At 41.0% G+C, this 16,647-nt stretch overlaps 1 protein-coding gene across 1 annotated transcript; it reads right to left on the reverse strand.

Annotated features, from left to right (window-relative positions):
• Positions 1 to 11,157: 11,157 nt before the first annotated feature.
• Positions 11,158 to 15,181, reverse strand: LOC149002169 (putative disease resistance protein RGA3). Its single transcript, XM_089137073.1, has 2 exons — positions 15,031 to 15,181; positions 11,158 to 14,897 (listed from the first exon to the last, which is right to left on the reverse strand). Exon 2 carries the CDS (start codon positions 14,826 to 14,828, stop codon positions 11,544 to 11,546), a length of 3,285 nt encoding a protein of 1,094 aa, XP_088993199.1. The 5' UTR covers positions 14,829 to 14,897; positions 15,031 to 15,181; the 3' UTR covers positions 11,158 to 11,543.
• Positions 15,182 to 16,647: the final 1,466 nt, after the last annotated feature.

Below are 16,647 nucleotides of genomic sequence, written 5' to 3' on the forward strand. Positions count from 1 at the left end.
TTGTAATCCATGTTCTGGTGCCTAGGCATGTTAGTGGTGTCGGGGCTTAGGATTGTCAAACGATCTAAAATCCAGCCATATCCCGCCCGTTGTTTGCGGCCCAACGGTGTCCGTCGTTTTCTACTCGTTTCTCAAACACGGGTCGCGGTTTCCGTGCGGGGTGCCCGTCGGCCGCCAGGGCGCGGTGCCGTCCGGCGTCCGTCTGTTTTGTCTCTTTTTCGGACACACCGCGGATTTCGTCGGGCGGTCCCGTCGGCCAAACCAAGCCGGCGGATGCCGTCGGCGGCGCTCCGTCGGCCCGTTTGACTATCGGCTGTTTAAGAGATATCTTCTCGCTGTTTGTCGGATCCTTTGGCGGTGCCGTCTCGGCGCGGCGTCCGTCGGACTCTCGCGTTTTTGTCCGTTGGGGATGGGGAGCGGTACTTGGGGTATATAAGCCCACCATCCCCATTTGAGAATCATCCTTCTCCCCATCTGCACATATTCCTCCGTGAAAGCAAGTTTTGGTGTTTTTAGCATTTTTGATGTCCTCCCAACTCCGGTTACTTTGAGGGATATTCCAAAGTTGAGCTTTCACTAAGCAAAGTCCGAGTTATTGACCGCTGAAGTATATTGATTCTTGGTTCATTCATTACATCACTTGCACTCAAGGGTAAGGGTTACTCTCTTTTGATAGGTAATATCTAATACTTTTCGTTTGTGAATTGGTTATTTTAATTCTAGTCTAGGTTGATTAGAATTCATTGTGTTGGATACTCTTGTCCGTCGAAGATTTTATTGGATCTCTTGTCCGTGACGAAGATTGTAGGGTACTCTTGCCCCGCGAAGTTGTGGGTTTGTTTCTCTACCCCCGTATTGAAGAGATCCGTTAGTGGAAATTCTCTCGAGACTAGAGAGGGTGGGCGTGGCTCGTGGTCGCCCTTTTCTGTGTTTGTGATTGCTGTTTGTCATTGATTTCATTTTGGCTGTCACTCATTTTGAAATTGCAACTAACCGATTGGTATAAACCACTAGGTCAACCTAATCCCCCCCCCGGTTGCCCCGTTTGAAGTGGATAGTAAACCTTTAAAAAGAATCTTTGTGAGAAATTTCTTGAAGCAAGCTGTTTGTTTGAGTTCTCATGACTAGATTACTAGAGAATTACATATAGAAAGCTACAGTTTGATAGGCCCCTCTTATATTGTGTGTATTATCACAAGCACAAGAAGAGGGCTGGATTTGGCAAGCAGCAGTTAGGGAAAGAAATCAGATCTGGACCTGAGAAAGGAGGTTGCTGAATAAAGAATGATTTGGAGAATATTTACTACTGAATAAGAGAGATTTGGGGAAAGATTTGTCAAAGGATTAATTTAGGGAACTATCTACCATAAGTATCGAGGAGGGTGGTAGGTTAGGGATCGTTTTGTCACAAGGGAATTTTGGGGTGAGGGCTATAGCTCTCGGTAGCGGGAATGCCAACTGTGGTGTTATTCGAGTTCGAGTTTATCGGTTAATAAAGTATACTTTCCCACTATCACCATTATTATTGTCATGCTGTTTTTCGATCCGGGATCCTAACAACTTGGTATCGGCGCGATTCTTGGATGTGCCAAGAGTCAAATGGAGATAGATGGAGGATTGAGGTTGCGTGAGAGAGTGCAGAGAGTGGGGGCAATTGCTGCGTGGGGGGAGAGCTTGAGGTTCGGGAAATGAGCCTCGCGGGAGTCCATGGAGGTGACTTCTCAGTCGCCGGAGGCAATAGAGGTAGGTCAAACTCTAAATCAAGAAGGTGAGACAGAGAGGCGACGAGAACTTCTTCCACTGCAACTTGAAATGCTAACATTTGTAGGAGAGGACCCAATGGGGTGGATTGCCAGAGCAGATCGTTTTTTTTTTACATGTATGAACTAGGGTCTTTCCGAGCCCGCCCCCGGCCCGTGGGCTTGGGCTATCCCTGGTTATCTTCTCACTGGGCCGCCCGCCCCCCATTTTTCCCCCCGTTCCCGTTCCCCATCTTGCCCCCCCGCCCTTTTGCCCCGACCCGTTTGCATCTTGCCCCATTTTCCTTCCCTTTCTCCCCCCGTTTTCCCGTCCTCCCCGATTTTGGCCCCGATCTTGGCCCCAATTCGGCCCCGATCCCGGCCCCGATCTTGGCCCCGATATTAGCCCCGACCCCGATCCTGGCCCCGATTTGGTCAAAGACTCGGACCTCCACCCACTGAGAGGAATTAATTTGTAATACATATGGTGGATACTTGACCGTGTCAAATTTTAAAAACATGATCATGTTTTGTAGAAAATTAATAAAAATAAACTATAACCTCATTACCAATGTAATAAGCATCTATTTGATTTTGGCCCGATTCACCCTAATTTTGGCTCAATCTTAATATTAATTTGACGATGATCATGTACTACGATCTAGATTTTTACCCCGATCTTCATACTAACATTGATATGAGTCTTGATTTTGATATTTAGTCACTTTGATCATATTAGAGTATAAAGTCACTTTTTATATTATTTTTAAGGTAATTTTTATTTTTCCAACAAAGTCATTTTTAGTTCAATAAAATATGAATTTTGTTTTTGACTAAGGCAAGATAATATATTATAAATAATAAAACTATTACATAAATAATTAATATCTAACAAATCTATACCCTAACTTCTCATCATGAATATCTAACAAATCTACTGTGATATTTCAAAAAAAATTATTAAAAACATATAGCAATGTTTGTAACTAAAACATCATTTTCTTAACTATGAAAAAAATACTTTTTTTTGTTGAATACTAAATTATTGTCGATTTACTTGTTAACAAGGTTTTGAATATGATTTTTTTGTATTGAATAAAGATATCAATTTATTGAACAGTTTTGAATGAAAACATACCTACCTACGGCTTAAATTCTTGACTTTGAAGATAAAATTTTCATTTATCAAATTCCTTTTGAATTATGAATCTCTGATGTTTCTAAGTTTACAAAAAGAGTTTGTGTGACATTCTCTATAATTGACTTGACTTTCAAATACGCCTAAATTTAATTACAATTCTTCTCTCTACTTATTCTATTTCATGAATAATTTTAACTCTTTTTCTTTGGGAGAAAAACCAAAGGAAAAAATAGAATCAAAGAGAGAGAGAGAGAGAGAGAGAGAGAGAGAGAGAGAGAGAGAGAGAGAGAGTTAAACCCTAAATACATAGTTAAACCCTAAACCCTAAACCCTAGAAATTTGAATTTCTCTATTTCTCTAAAATCTAAATGGGTATAAATAGTTAAATACATATTGAATCTAAGTTTTGGATTATTTGTTGACATCTTTAATATTTTATTTTCCAGAATTGAGTTTGGAATTTAAGTATTTAATTACTTTAATACGTATTTTAATTACTACCTGTCTTACATTTGATATTTACGACCAAAGATATGGCCAATTAAAGCTAAGGACAAGGCCAATTAGGGCTGGGCAATCAGGCCAATCGGGGCCGGGAGGGCCAATGGGCCGAGGACGGGGCCAATCGGGGCGGGGCCGGGCCAGTGGACCAAGGATAGGGCCAATTAGGGCCGGGCGGGCCATCGGGCCATCGGCCAACCCATCCCGGCCCAATTAGGGCCAATGGCGAGAATGGGCTTGGCTTGGCCCCGTGGGCTTAGGGCTAGGGACAATATTATTGGCCCCGAACTAGGCCGGGCGGGAATGGGCTCAAATTATACCATATAGGGCTGGGCTTGGGATTGCAAAAGCCCGGCCCAGCCCGGCCCAGTTGCAGCCCTAGTATGAACTAGAAGAAGAGAAGAAACTCAGAGCTGCAACGATATGTTTTAAAGAGGCTGCTCTAGGATGGATGCAGTTTAGGGCGTTGCAACAGCCTCTGCAATCTTGGAAGGGGTTGAAAGAGGCTTTAATCCAGCACTTCTTTTAGGCACAGATGCAAACTCCCCAAGAGGCACTGATTTACACAACGTCAAATAGGCACCATCGCAGAGTAAAGGGGAGGGTCGAAGTCCTCACAGCAGCAGCCAGAATTGTGGAAGAAGGCTGGCTTCAGGGGGTGTTTCTTGCTGGGCTAAACGATGAAATCAGGGCAGAAGTGAAGCTGTTTAGGCCCACATCATTAGCCCAAATAATGGACCTGGCCCAAGCTGTTGAACCACGTAATTGGGCTGCTAAATACCCCAGAAAAACAAATTGGGCCCAAACAACCCAATCAGCCGAAAGCCCATCTCAGCAGTATTTCAATTTAGGCCCAACTAATTCTGCTGGACCACATAGCAACCCAGGAAATAATTTGAACCAGGCTGCAGCAGTTCGACCGAATGAAAAGGGAAGTGAACAATCATCTTCCTCTTCACAAATTCCGACTGCAACTACCGCTTCAACAGCAAACTCCAGCAGGTCAAGATGGCTTTCTCAAGAAGCAATCAAAGACAAAATGGACAAAGGCTTGTGTTTTAGATGTGATGGACCATATGCCAGGGGTCAGCGATGCCCCAACAAGCAACTCCGAATGCTTGTGCTTCAAGAGGAGGATGAGGCGAAACTAGCGGTGGCTATTGCAGAGATCGAAAGCGAAAATGGAGGAGCTGAGTTTGAGCCAATGTTAGAGGTGGAGCTTTCGAACACATCTCTAGTAGGAATCGACTCACCAAAGACCATGAAATTGAGAGGGCTGATCAGCGGTCAAGAAGTTCTGATTTTGATGGATCGTGGTGCAACTCATAACTTTGTGTCAACACAGCTTGTGGAAACTTGGGGTTTGAATGTGCAAGAGAAGACCTTTCAGGTGACATTGGGCAATGGTATGCAGAATAAAGGGAGGGTATATGCTGGGAAGTTACGATAACCATTGGGGGAGAGGTTTTTGCACTAGATCTACTTCCATTCGATCTGGGCAGTATAGACATTATTTTGGGAGTATAGTGGCTAGCAGCACTTGGCAAAATCAGAAGCAACTGGTGCCACCACACCATGAGTTTCAAATGGCAAGGAAAGAGTATGACGCTTTATAAAGATCCCACCCTACTGCAAAAGGAGAAAACAATAAAAAGAATTTGGAAAGACGTAGAAGCAGGGGGAGACAGTTATTGGCTGGAACCGCAGCACGCAAGTATGGAAGTTGGGAAGCAACAGCAAGACCCTAGCGTATTAGGATTATTGAGCGAGTCTGCACATTTGTTTACAGAACCTACGAGACTGGCACCTCATAGACCTCATGACCATACCATTAGGCTACTGGAGGGAAGTACTCCGCCCCTAATATCTGACCTTATCGGTACCCACCTGCCCAGAAAGATGAGATTGAAAGATTAGTGCAAGAAATGCAAACAGTAGGACTGATACGACCAAGTGTGAGTCCCTACTTCAGCCCTGTCTTGCTAGTTCGGAAGGATAGCGGTTGGAGGTTTTGTGTGGATTATAGGGCCTTGAACAAACTTAACATCCCCAACAACTTCCCTCTTCTGGCAATAGATGAATTATTGGACGAGTTGGGAGGAGCTACAGTGTTCACCAAGCTTGATTTAATGTCAAGTTACCACTAAACACGAATGGCAAAAGGAGACAAAGAAAAGACTGCATTTTGCACTCACAACGGACACTATGAGTTCTGTGATGCCCTTGGGGCTTTCCAACGCACCTGCCACATTCCAATCACTGATGAATGAGGTATTTCGTGAGCACTTAAGGAAATTTATTCTGGTTTTTTTGCCACATCCCTTTATTTGATATATTAGGACTGCTTCATAAAAGATTTGTGGGGCCCAAGATGAGATTTAGGACCTTAGTTTAGTTTCTAAACTTCTATAAAATTTTATTGCCTTTAGTTTCCATTTTGGTATTTTCTAATTTTAATTAGTATTTACGTTTATAAGATTCCATTGTCACTAGTTACTAGGATATTAGTTTCTATTTTTAGCCTACAAAGTTTTTATTTCCTGTAAAGCTTTAGCCAAACTATAAAGGCCCTTATATTGCAATAAAACAGATGAGTTGTGGAAGAGGGGGGGGGGGGTGAAGGAAAGCCTAAGCATTGGGTGTTTGCAGCTTCCTTTCTCTCCCCTCTTCTCTTCTTCTTCTTGTGAGTGTTCTTCTTCTTCTTTCGCTTCTTCAAGACTGATTCGTCTACAATTTCCCCTTCTTCCCCTATCTTCTCTATCCTTCTTTCTTCTCTATTTTGTCCCCCCCCCCCATTAATCTGGTATCAAAGAACAGACCCGAGTAACTTTCTCTGTCTATTGGATTCTTCACTCTATCGAGCTTGCACGACTTTTCTTCCTTGCTAATTTCCTTCTTTTTATGATCTGTCTTCTCTATTTCTTCTTCTTTTTGTGGTCTTCCTCATTATTTTCTCTACTCATTCACTACCATTGTGATTGATATCTCTCCCAAATCTAGGTAAATCTCTTCTCTATCTTGTAGTCTGTTCAACCTTCTTGGCTCTCTTCTCTAATTTTCTTCTCCTCCCGGAGATCTTTCTATTCCTTATATCTTTTCCTCCCTACTTTTGCTTTCCTCTAATTTCTTTTCTTAGTTATTGCGCCAAAACATGATGTGACCATCTGTCAAATCCTTTTTTGTGGTGCCGATCATGAGGCAAACTTTTTTATGGAACTCAAGGATGAGTTTTTTAAGAGAGGTAGAATTTATGCAGGACAACCAGCTAGGACCAATTCAAACTAGCATTGGCACCGTTCAAACCAGCCAACTAGTCAAAATAGAAGGTCCACTTGCTCCACTATTTTGACCAGTAAATCGGGACTACCCCAATAGGGGAAAACATGAAGAAAGAAGGCAAAAAACACTGTTCACGTTACTGTTCATGTTAACAGGGTTAAAGCCCTTAATTTGGTATATTCGGACTGCTTCATAGAAGATTTATGGGGTCCAAGATGAGATTTAGGACCCTTGATCTAGTTTCTATTTTAGTATTTCTAATTTTAATTAGTTTCTATATTTATAAGATTCTATTGTCACTAGTTACTAGGATATTAGTTACTCTTTTTAGTCTACAAAGTTTCTATTTCTTGTAAAGTTTTAGCCAAGCTATTTTTTTTCGCTAAAAGGGTCATTTGTATTAAAAAGCGAAAAGAAAAATTACAAACATACTATCAAAGTATCATCCCTCAAACCTGCAAATTTAGTTGCCCCCAAAAACACCCAACCTCACTGGATCCAACTCACATAATCATAGATAACGAATCAAAATCTGAAATGAGAGCAACCAACATCCTCTAAATCAAGTTCTCTCCTTATCAATGTTGTCCAAGGTATATTAACATCAGTTTGCTCTAACCTTCTTATTTTTCCTTGGGCGACCAGGCTTACGACGGAGAGAACCACCCTCCATTTGATCAGGAAGAGAGCTTGAAGGAAGAACTACTTCCAAAAGCTGCTGCTCATCCATATTGGAGTGAAGGACCAAAGAAGAGCCTTCCAAATCATCCGAATTTTGTTGGGCCCCACCTAATCCCACTTGATGCTCAACTAATGGTTCATTATTCGAATTTTGCTGGACCAACAGATCATTAACTCCATCCGAATTTTGCTGGGCCCCACATGGTCCCACGTGAAGCTCAACCAACTGATCATTATCTCCATTCAAATTTCGTTGGGTCCCACTTGTTCCAAAGAGCAATCCATGCTACTTGAAGGAGTTGTAACCAACTTCGAATTCAATTCCGAATTTTTCTTGGCCAACAAATCAGAATCTCCAACCAAATTTTGCTGGGCCCCACATTATCCCACTTGATGCTTAACCAACTGATTGTGATCTCCATTCAAAATTTGCTGGGCCCCACTTGTTCCACTACTTGAAAGAGTTGTAACCAACATCGAATTCAATTCCGAAAATTGTTTGGCCAACTGATCATTATCTCCAATTGAAAAAGTTTTAGCCAAGCTATAATAAGCCCTTACATTGCAATAAAACATATAAGGTATGGACTTAAAAAAGAAGAAAAAAAGATGAATCAAAGCTCGAGCTTTGGGCGTTTGCAGACCCCCCTCTCTCTCCCCTCTTCTCTTTTCTTCTCATGAATGTTCTTCTTCTTCTTCCCCTTCTTCAAGACCGATTCGTTTGAGATTTCCCCTTCTTCCCCTGTCTTCTTTATCCTTCTTTCTCCTCTATCAGGTTGCATCTAAAACAAGGAACACACTGCACTTCAAACGGCTTAAAAGAATGACCAGAAGCCTTAACAACAAACATACCAATACGTGATACAGGCATTGCACTACCTTCCCAACAGCCACATTTTATGACCCAGTGTAAGACACTTGAATTGTAAGATGGGCTAGGTCTGCCACCACATGACAATTAGATCCTAAATCTAATATCCAACAAGAACTTCCCAAAGACTCATCAGAACAACACAAGATTGTAGAAAACACAAGCTTACCGATATAAGCATTTTAAATCTCTGAGGACCCAGTGCACCGAGATGTCCCTCAGTCCTACAAAGTTTACAAACAACTCTTTGCTCATTCATAAACAAAGGTGAAGAGGAAAAATTACTACCAGAATTTGAATTAGCATCATTCTGAACAGAGTTCCCACCTCTACATTGAAAGAAATTTCCAGAAAAATTACGACAGTTGTATCCATTCCTACCAAAATACCCGCAGTTCCAACATCTACTATCTCCAGTCCTACCTTGCTGAGTCAATTATTGACCATCTCTTGAACAACTGGAAGCATTTGCAGGTAAAGCACTTCAATTGGGGGCACTCTGAACTGCAACATTTGCAAACAAAATAGAATTTACAGCTTCAGATGAAGTAGCACACATGTGGCCTTCTTGATTCAACAGTACGCCTTGAAGATCATCGAACGAGACAGGACCGGCATGAATCAAGTTGAAGTGCTGAAATCTTTATATTCTTCTCCAAGCCCTCTAAGAGTAGCTAGTACCAGATCTTCATTGGGTACAAGAGTATTAGCAGCAGCAAGCGTGTCAGAGATCAAAAGAATTTCTAAAAGATACAGATACAGATATCGATCCCTTTTGAATTCTAAACAATTCATTCTTCAATTCAAGAATCTGCACTTGGGAACCAGAAGCAAAGACCTAATTAAATTCCCAAGCTTCAAACAAGGATTTTGCAACAAAGATATGAGGAAGGACACGCTCAGATACAGAGGCCACAAGCCAGCTCAAGATGAGCTGGTCCTGGTGATCCCAAAGAATCGCAAGAGAAGTTGAAGAACTAGAACCAGAAGTTCCTTCAGACAGACAAACCAGAACTCTCCGTCGGAGACGATGAAGGTCTGGGGAAAGAACCATCCAAGAACCTAATAGATCGTATCCTTTGAGCAGAGGAATGAGTTGGGTTCCCAAAGAAGAAAATTCGGAGCATTCAGCTTGATCAGGAGAGCCACTGCTACATTAAGGAGATGAGAGGAGATGCCGAGGTGGACGGTGCCACTGAGGGCTCCATTGAGGGCAATGTGGTAGCCATCGCCAGGAATCGAAGAGGCAAAGCCCCGAATCAGAAAGCAGATATCATGTAGAATACTAGGTTTAATGATATTCTTGTAATGAAGTGCAGTCAGTCTTTATAAAGTTAATGAGAACAGTAGCATAGAGAAATGCTAAGCTACTGCTGGTGTAGATGCTGGTGTAGGATCCTTATCAGGGACTCCTTGTAAAATGGGCTGTGAGTCTGTGACCGGCTGGCTTTTATGAGCACTGATGAAGAAGGTCAATGTAGAATGGCTTAGTAATTACAAATGGGTTTGTTAGATTTCATTTCAAGGAAAAACTGTAAGCTTTCAAACTGTATCAAGGATACATGGCCCATGAGAGATATGGGCTAAATTCCTTGAGATGGAGAACTGAGGTCTATAAGTGTTAGAATGGGCTGAATCTTGGAGGGCATGTAGGGAATAGCATAAAGATATAATCCTCCATGTTTGATTAGGTTTGGATAGCTAAATTGGAAGAGATGGAGTTTCTTGTTTTGGGGATCTTAGGGAATGGAAAAATTCGAGTAAAACATTTATGCGCTGAAATTGAATGGTCATAATGGGGTCAAACTGGGATCTAAGGTCATTAGGATTAGAGGGATGATGTGCCTAAAATTTAGGACAGATCTGATGATTAGACTAGTGTGTCAATCTTACCATGAATTTCGGGTGTCTTAGGAAGTCTGAAAATTCACAAAAAAAAGGGTGTAGGAAAGAGGAATATAGTGTAGGCTGCCAGATACCTAGATGGGGAGTTCTATAGAGCTTGTAATTAATGAAATGGATCCTAGAAGGCTGTCTAGTCAGGCATAGCATGGATTTGGTTTCACTTCACTAAGAATCTCAGCATTTCTTCAATCTTGGACCTAAGAATTTGAACAAAACATTGTTGCAGCAGCAACACTCATAAACGAGGACTCAAACTGAGAAAACTTTATTGATAATCTGAATTGGTGCCATCTCCACCAAGTGGAGGGGCATACTTGTACATAATAAGCTGGAGTTGTAATATGCATAGAACTCCCAACTGAACTCAAACTGAAAACAGAAACTAATTGACTTAGACTAGGAAGTGTAAACACTAACTCAAATAGGTCTCGATAACTCAACATTTACATAGACAGGGACCCCAAATCATAGCCCTTTAATGATTTAATAATTAATTAAAGAATTACTACAATACCCTCTGATTGAGTAGATTTACAAAACTACCGTTGAAATTACTAACACTGAAAAATAAAATATGGATAAGCATTAATGATTTGAAGTGCTGCTGGGGCTGCAAGCCTAGGGGCTTCACCTAGGTTTCTTAGAGCAGGACAGCAAATCTAAGGGCCCTAATTAGGGGATGGTTCTGCATCACCTTCAACAGAACATTTGTAGGCCTTCAAAACCAGTGTTGAAGATTAACCCAGATTGTCAAGGAAGCTCTAGTGCCATCGAGTAATACCAGGATCATGAAAACCAGGATGAGAGCTGAGCTGGGTAATAGAATTGACTGTATTTATCATCCAACCTCAGAACGTCACCTACAAACCCTTAAAACAGAGTTACAATCATGGTTGGAGACAAACAACCAACAGCTATGAACATAACTAGAATAAACAAGAACCTTTAGTAACTTTGTAGTCTAAAATTTAAATTATTTGATAAATAATTATAAAACTAGGGTATGGACATCCATGAACACCCAAGACCCCCCCCCCAACCCGACCAATACGTTTCAACAATTTCAAATTGCACTAATAGCAAGCATTTGCAGTTTTAGCTAGTGAAGTGAAGATAGCCTGTCATTACCTGACACCAACAACAGACCAACGACATTGTAGGAAACTAACACACAAAACCTTATTATCAAATAATGAAGCATACTCAAAACTAACCTGAAAACAAACTAACCTGAGAAATAAAGTTCCCAAACATAAATATTTTCTTAAAGGAAAAAAAGGAAAGAAAAAAAAACCATTTGAAGTATAGCACTATTTCTCACATTACAACAATGACTTAGAAGTCGAGAGTTACCTCGATGCCCCTTGCCCTCCCTTTTGGATTTTGACTTGAAACAGCCTTTCTACTCTGAAAAGCTTATTCAAAACTAACAGATGTGAATACGAGGAATGTGACATATCTTCACCCAATCCTCGCCTCCTTCTTGACACCGTTTCTCCAGTTTTTCACATTCTCTGATCACTAAAGAACAGAGGCTGATTGGCAGCCCCTCCTCTGGCAAAGATATTATATGATGACAACCTTCTAATATCAAAGACTCAAGGGCAGTTACGTCTTGTAAACCCGCAGGTAAGGATTTCAGACTTGAACATTTGGATATCCTTAAATTTTTAAGCATTGTTGGTAACGTATCTGACTGGAAGGATGCCAGTTGTGGACACTTGTAAATGTCCAATTCCTGAAGAGATGACAGGTTTTGTAGCCCCTTCGGTAAGGACTTGAGATTGCTACATACATGGACAGAGAGATGTTGAAGCATTGTAGGTAGCGTTTCTGACAAATCCACTAGCTGAGGACAGCACGAAATTTCCAAGTGGCAAAGAGATTTAAGATCTTCCAAACCCACCTTCTGCAATACCAAAAGCTGATAACAATGATGGATTCTCAGTTCTTTTAGTGCACTTAGATTATGAAAAAATCCTTCAGGTAGTAATCTTAGCTTCCTAAAATTCGACATCTTCAAGGAGCACAAAGACGTTATGTGAGGCAATGAGCTCAATATGTTCTCATGGCACTCATCCAAAACTAAGTCCTGGAGAGATGTAAATATTGGAAGATTAGTCAGCCTGGGACATTTCATAATAATAAGCTCATGAAGGTAAGGAAACTCTCCATTCTCTGCTCCTCTCCATTCCTTCAAATCTTTCATGTCTTCAAGTTTTAGCGTCTCTAATGAGGGAAAACCTCGTACATTCCCATCACCACAAAATTCATAACCCACATTTTCCAATCCATGCATTGCATCAATATTGAGATGTTTAAGGAATGGTAGCTGCCCAAGAGGTGGAAGGATTTTGCAGTGGCCACAACGAAAGAACTCAATCTTCACCAGATGCGAGAGAGACGAATCTCCAATCCAACTTGGAAATTTAGATCCATGGTAATTGTCTATCTTTATTTCTTCGATGTTGGGATGAGGTCGTAAGCCATCAAGTACATCCTCATCAATTCCATCAGGTAGATACCTTCTGCAGCTCCATTCTAAAACCAACTTACGGAGGTAATGCTTATTCTTCAAATTTGCCTCCATGGCATCAGTAACACTACATACATCCTCAAGCCTATCAATACAAAATGATCCTCGAAGTTGCATTAACTTCTTCAACTCTTTTATCCCACAGCCAGATTCTTTACTTGCCACAAACCTATCCAATGTTTGCAGACATGTCAGTCTCCCAATTTCAGGAGGCATGGATGCAAGATCCCAGCATCCAGCTAAACTGATATGTCTTAGGTTAATTAGGTTTGACATGGCTTTAGGCAATTGATAGAGCCCACTGCAATGTCCCAGTATCAAGGTCTGTAAATTGTACAGACTGCACATTGACTCAGGTAAAGCCTTAATTTTAGTGGCAGAGAGATTTAGATACCTAAGATGTTTCAAGTCTCCAATTGAATCTGGTAGCTCCTTGATAGGAACATTACTCAAATACAACGAACGTAAGCATCTCAAGCTTAAAATCAGATCATGATTGAGTTTCACATCAGGAATTTCATGCATATATTGCCTACTTAATATCAAAAATGTTCGCAGACATTTTGATGCATTAAGTACCTCCAATGAAATTGATTTGGATGTGTTAACAGTCAAGGAAACATAGCGAGCTTTTCCTGAGATGTTGGGTGAGTCATCACACTCCACCGCAAAGCATATCTCCTTTGATATAAATTGAGCCAAATCATGGATGAGATCATGCATGACAAACTGCACCTTATGGGTTTTAGAACGCTGAAAGAAAGACCTCAATACCAAATCATCAAAACATTCAAAACCTACATCTTCTACTCGTTTCTTTCCCTTGGAATGAACTAAACCTTCAGCTATCCACAATAAAACCAGCTCCTCCTTGTTAAATTCATAATCCTTGGGAAATATGGAGCAATAAGAAAAACACTGCTTCAAATGTGAAGGAAGATAATTATAACTGAGTCTAAGGGCTGGCAAAATCTCATTCTCATCTTCTCTTAGATCCCATATATCACTTTTCAAGATCATATCCCACTCATACTCGTCTTCTTTACCATGTAAAAGGCTTCCAAGTGTCTTTGCTGCCAAAGGCAAACCTTGGCATTTCTTCAAAATCTCCTTCCCAATTGCTACCAAGTTTGGGAAGGCATCTAAATTCCCATCCAGAAATGCTCTTTGTTTAAACAATGACCAACAATCAACATCTGATAAAGCCTCCAACCTATGTGCTGCCATTGTCCCCATGATTGATGATACTTTTTCGCTACGTGTAGTAACAATAATCTTACTTCCACAATCTCCAGATTGAAAGGGAAGGCGGAGGACATCCCAGTCACTCTTTCTTTCACTCCACACGTCATCCAACACAAGCAGAAACCTCTTTCCTTTCAGCCTGTCTCTGAGTTCATTTTGGAGCACATCCAAGTCAAACAGAGCAGAAGCCTTCCTAGTTGCAGATTCTAGGATTGATTTTGTGAGCTTTCTAAGATCAAAATCATCAGAAACACAGACCCACATTCTTAAGTCAAAGTGTTTTTGCACTTTCTCGTCATTATAAACAAGCTGAGCAAGGGTTGTCTTCCCCATTCCGCCCATGCCGACTATAGGAATAACAGAAACATCATTTCCACCAGATTCAAGTGACGTCAACAACTCTACCATCTTCTCTTTATCAGCTTCCCTACCGAAAACACAAGATTCGTCTACAAGTGAACTCGTTTGTGGCCTAATAATCCCCATTTGAGTTGACCTTGTTCCAAGTCCCTCTTTCAAACCAAGTTCATCCCTTTCTTGTGCAATTTCAGCTAATCTTTCATTGATTTCTCTAACTTTAGATACTAACCCTTGCTTAAACAGGAAATCTTTGGACAAGGAGAGAAAGCTTTGTACCTGATTCTTCTGGTTACTAAGTTTCAGAGCTTCGGTTGCAACCTCATCTAGGAAGTCTTCTGCATCATAAGAAAGGTCTTTAAGATCACTTAACCACATCCTCACTGCCAGATCGCTGATTTGTTTCTCCTCTGCATCGCTGAGCACAGATTGAATTTTTGAAAGGGTTCTTGCCAGTTTTTTCAGATCTTTATCAACACCCAACCGTAAACCAAATTCAAGTATGACTGGGGAGGCTAAAATTTGTAGTGCGACTTGAAAAGCAGCTGATAGAAAAGCATCTCCCATCGCCATAGCTCTTGTTTCTTCAGTGAAATTTGCAGAACGAAATCCAGAGATGATTTTGGTTGACGGTGCTTGATACTGAAACAATTACACCTCTTTTTACACCCAACTATTCAAAGTTCAAACTTCCTTTTACCCCAAAAAAAAAAAAAAAGAATTCAAAATGACTACACTCAATTATTCAAACATCAAAATTGTAGTACTACCTAACCTGCTAGTGACTGGTCTGCTGCCCAATCAATGCGATGACTTGCAATTCCATAAATTCATAGGAGATTTCAAAGAATGAATGAAACCTAAATATGTATTTGTCAATCTACAGGGAAAAGATCCCAATTCCACGAAATTCCATAAATCCATAGGAGATTTCAACAAATGAATAAAGCTTAAAAATGTATTTGCCTTGTAATAAATAAATGATTTTATTGAAAGGATAAACCTCTATTAGAGACTATTCCTAACTAGTCAACAGTAAAAACCAGTAAATAAAAAGTGGGAGAGAATAAACAAAAAAAAAGTTTTTTGTGAATCTAGTGAATAAAAAGTGGAAGAGAATAAAAATAATATATAATTTAATCTCATCAAAGATCCCAATTCGCAAGTGCATTTCTCTCTCCATTTATCAAAGAAGAAATTGTTAGTGATTGAGTAAATCTTTCTAGTGTGGCTTTTGTTTTCATGGTTAGACTATAACGACGGTCAACTCGATTAATCAATGGCAATGCTATTTGAGTGGGATTCAACCCCATGGCACTTACATTGCCTAATATATATGTATCAGTTCATGTTCTATTACACCTGTTAAGCCATTTCCCTCTTTGTCCCTGTTCGACAGTAACTCCGAGTTTCCCGCGGGGCTTCCCACATTTCCGGGTGTGTTTTTTTTTTTATTTTATTTTTCTTGGTCTCCTTTTGTGTTGTCTCGGCTGCGTCCCGTCTGTTCCCTTCCCCTCGTGTTCTTGTTTTGCCCCTCTTCGGTTCGTTCTCTATGCTTGTGCTCCATCTCTTATCTTGGTTTTATCCCTTGGTGCCTCTTTTTTGGGGTCCCTATCTTGTGGGTTTTTTCTTGTTATGCTGCCCGCGGCGTGTTTTGTGATTGGCGGCTTGCTTTGGTTGTCTGCGGTTGGTTGAGTGGTGTTCTCTTCTGTGGGGGGTCTTGGTTCGCTCTTATCTTATTTTTGGTCGGGTGGGATGGGTTTCTGTTCTCTTGGTTTGGGGATCATTCCTTTGATGGGCGTTGACTCTCTTTCATTCATAATAGATCTTTTTTGTTGGGTTCCCTTTTCCTGATTCTCGGGTGTTGTCTCGGGTGCCTCTCGTTGGTTTTCGGCCCTTGTTCTTTTTAAATCTGGTTGTCTACTTCGTTTTTGTGTGGTCAATCAAAATCCGGCCATGCCCGGTCCAACCCGGCCCATTGTCGATTGTGCTGGTTGTTCAAAGTTAGCAAATTCCTGAAACCGAGTCCGCCCGTCCGTTAGGACCGGCCGATATATGACCGTTTTACACATGACCGTTGAGAATCAGTTTTAGTAAGATTTCAAACTTTAAAGCGCTGGTGCTCTCCTCTGATGTCTCTCTACTCTTCTACTGTCTCATTGGAAAACTGATTGATCAATCGGGAAGTTGAAACTCGCCGCCGAAGATTGGTTTAGGATTTGATCTTCGGAAATCTGAAAGCATACTGGTGAGACCCCTTCCAGTTTTGTTTCGAGTTTCGAGTTTCGATTATAGGCATTAAGGGTTTTAACCGAGATTTCTATCCTTTGTTTTTGTGGATTTCTTGATTGAGTGTTCACAATTGGGATTCTGTTCTTTCCTGGAACGTTGG

This window comes from Hakea prostrata, chromosome 10 (genome assembly GCF_041222555.1).
Source record: "Hakea prostrata isolate BN-2017 chromosome 10, UWA_Hpros_2, whole genome shotgun sequence".
In the NCBI taxonomy this organism is placed as follows: domain Eukaryota; kingdom Viridiplantae; phylum Streptophyta; class Magnoliopsida; order Proteales; family Proteaceae; genus Hakea; species Hakea prostrata.

Excerpts from the sequence above, each read along its gene's own strand:
- LOC149002169 (XM_089137073.1), bottom strand. The coding sequence starts at position 14,828 with ATGGCGATGGGAGATGCTTTTCTATCAGCTGCTTTTCAAGTCGCACTA.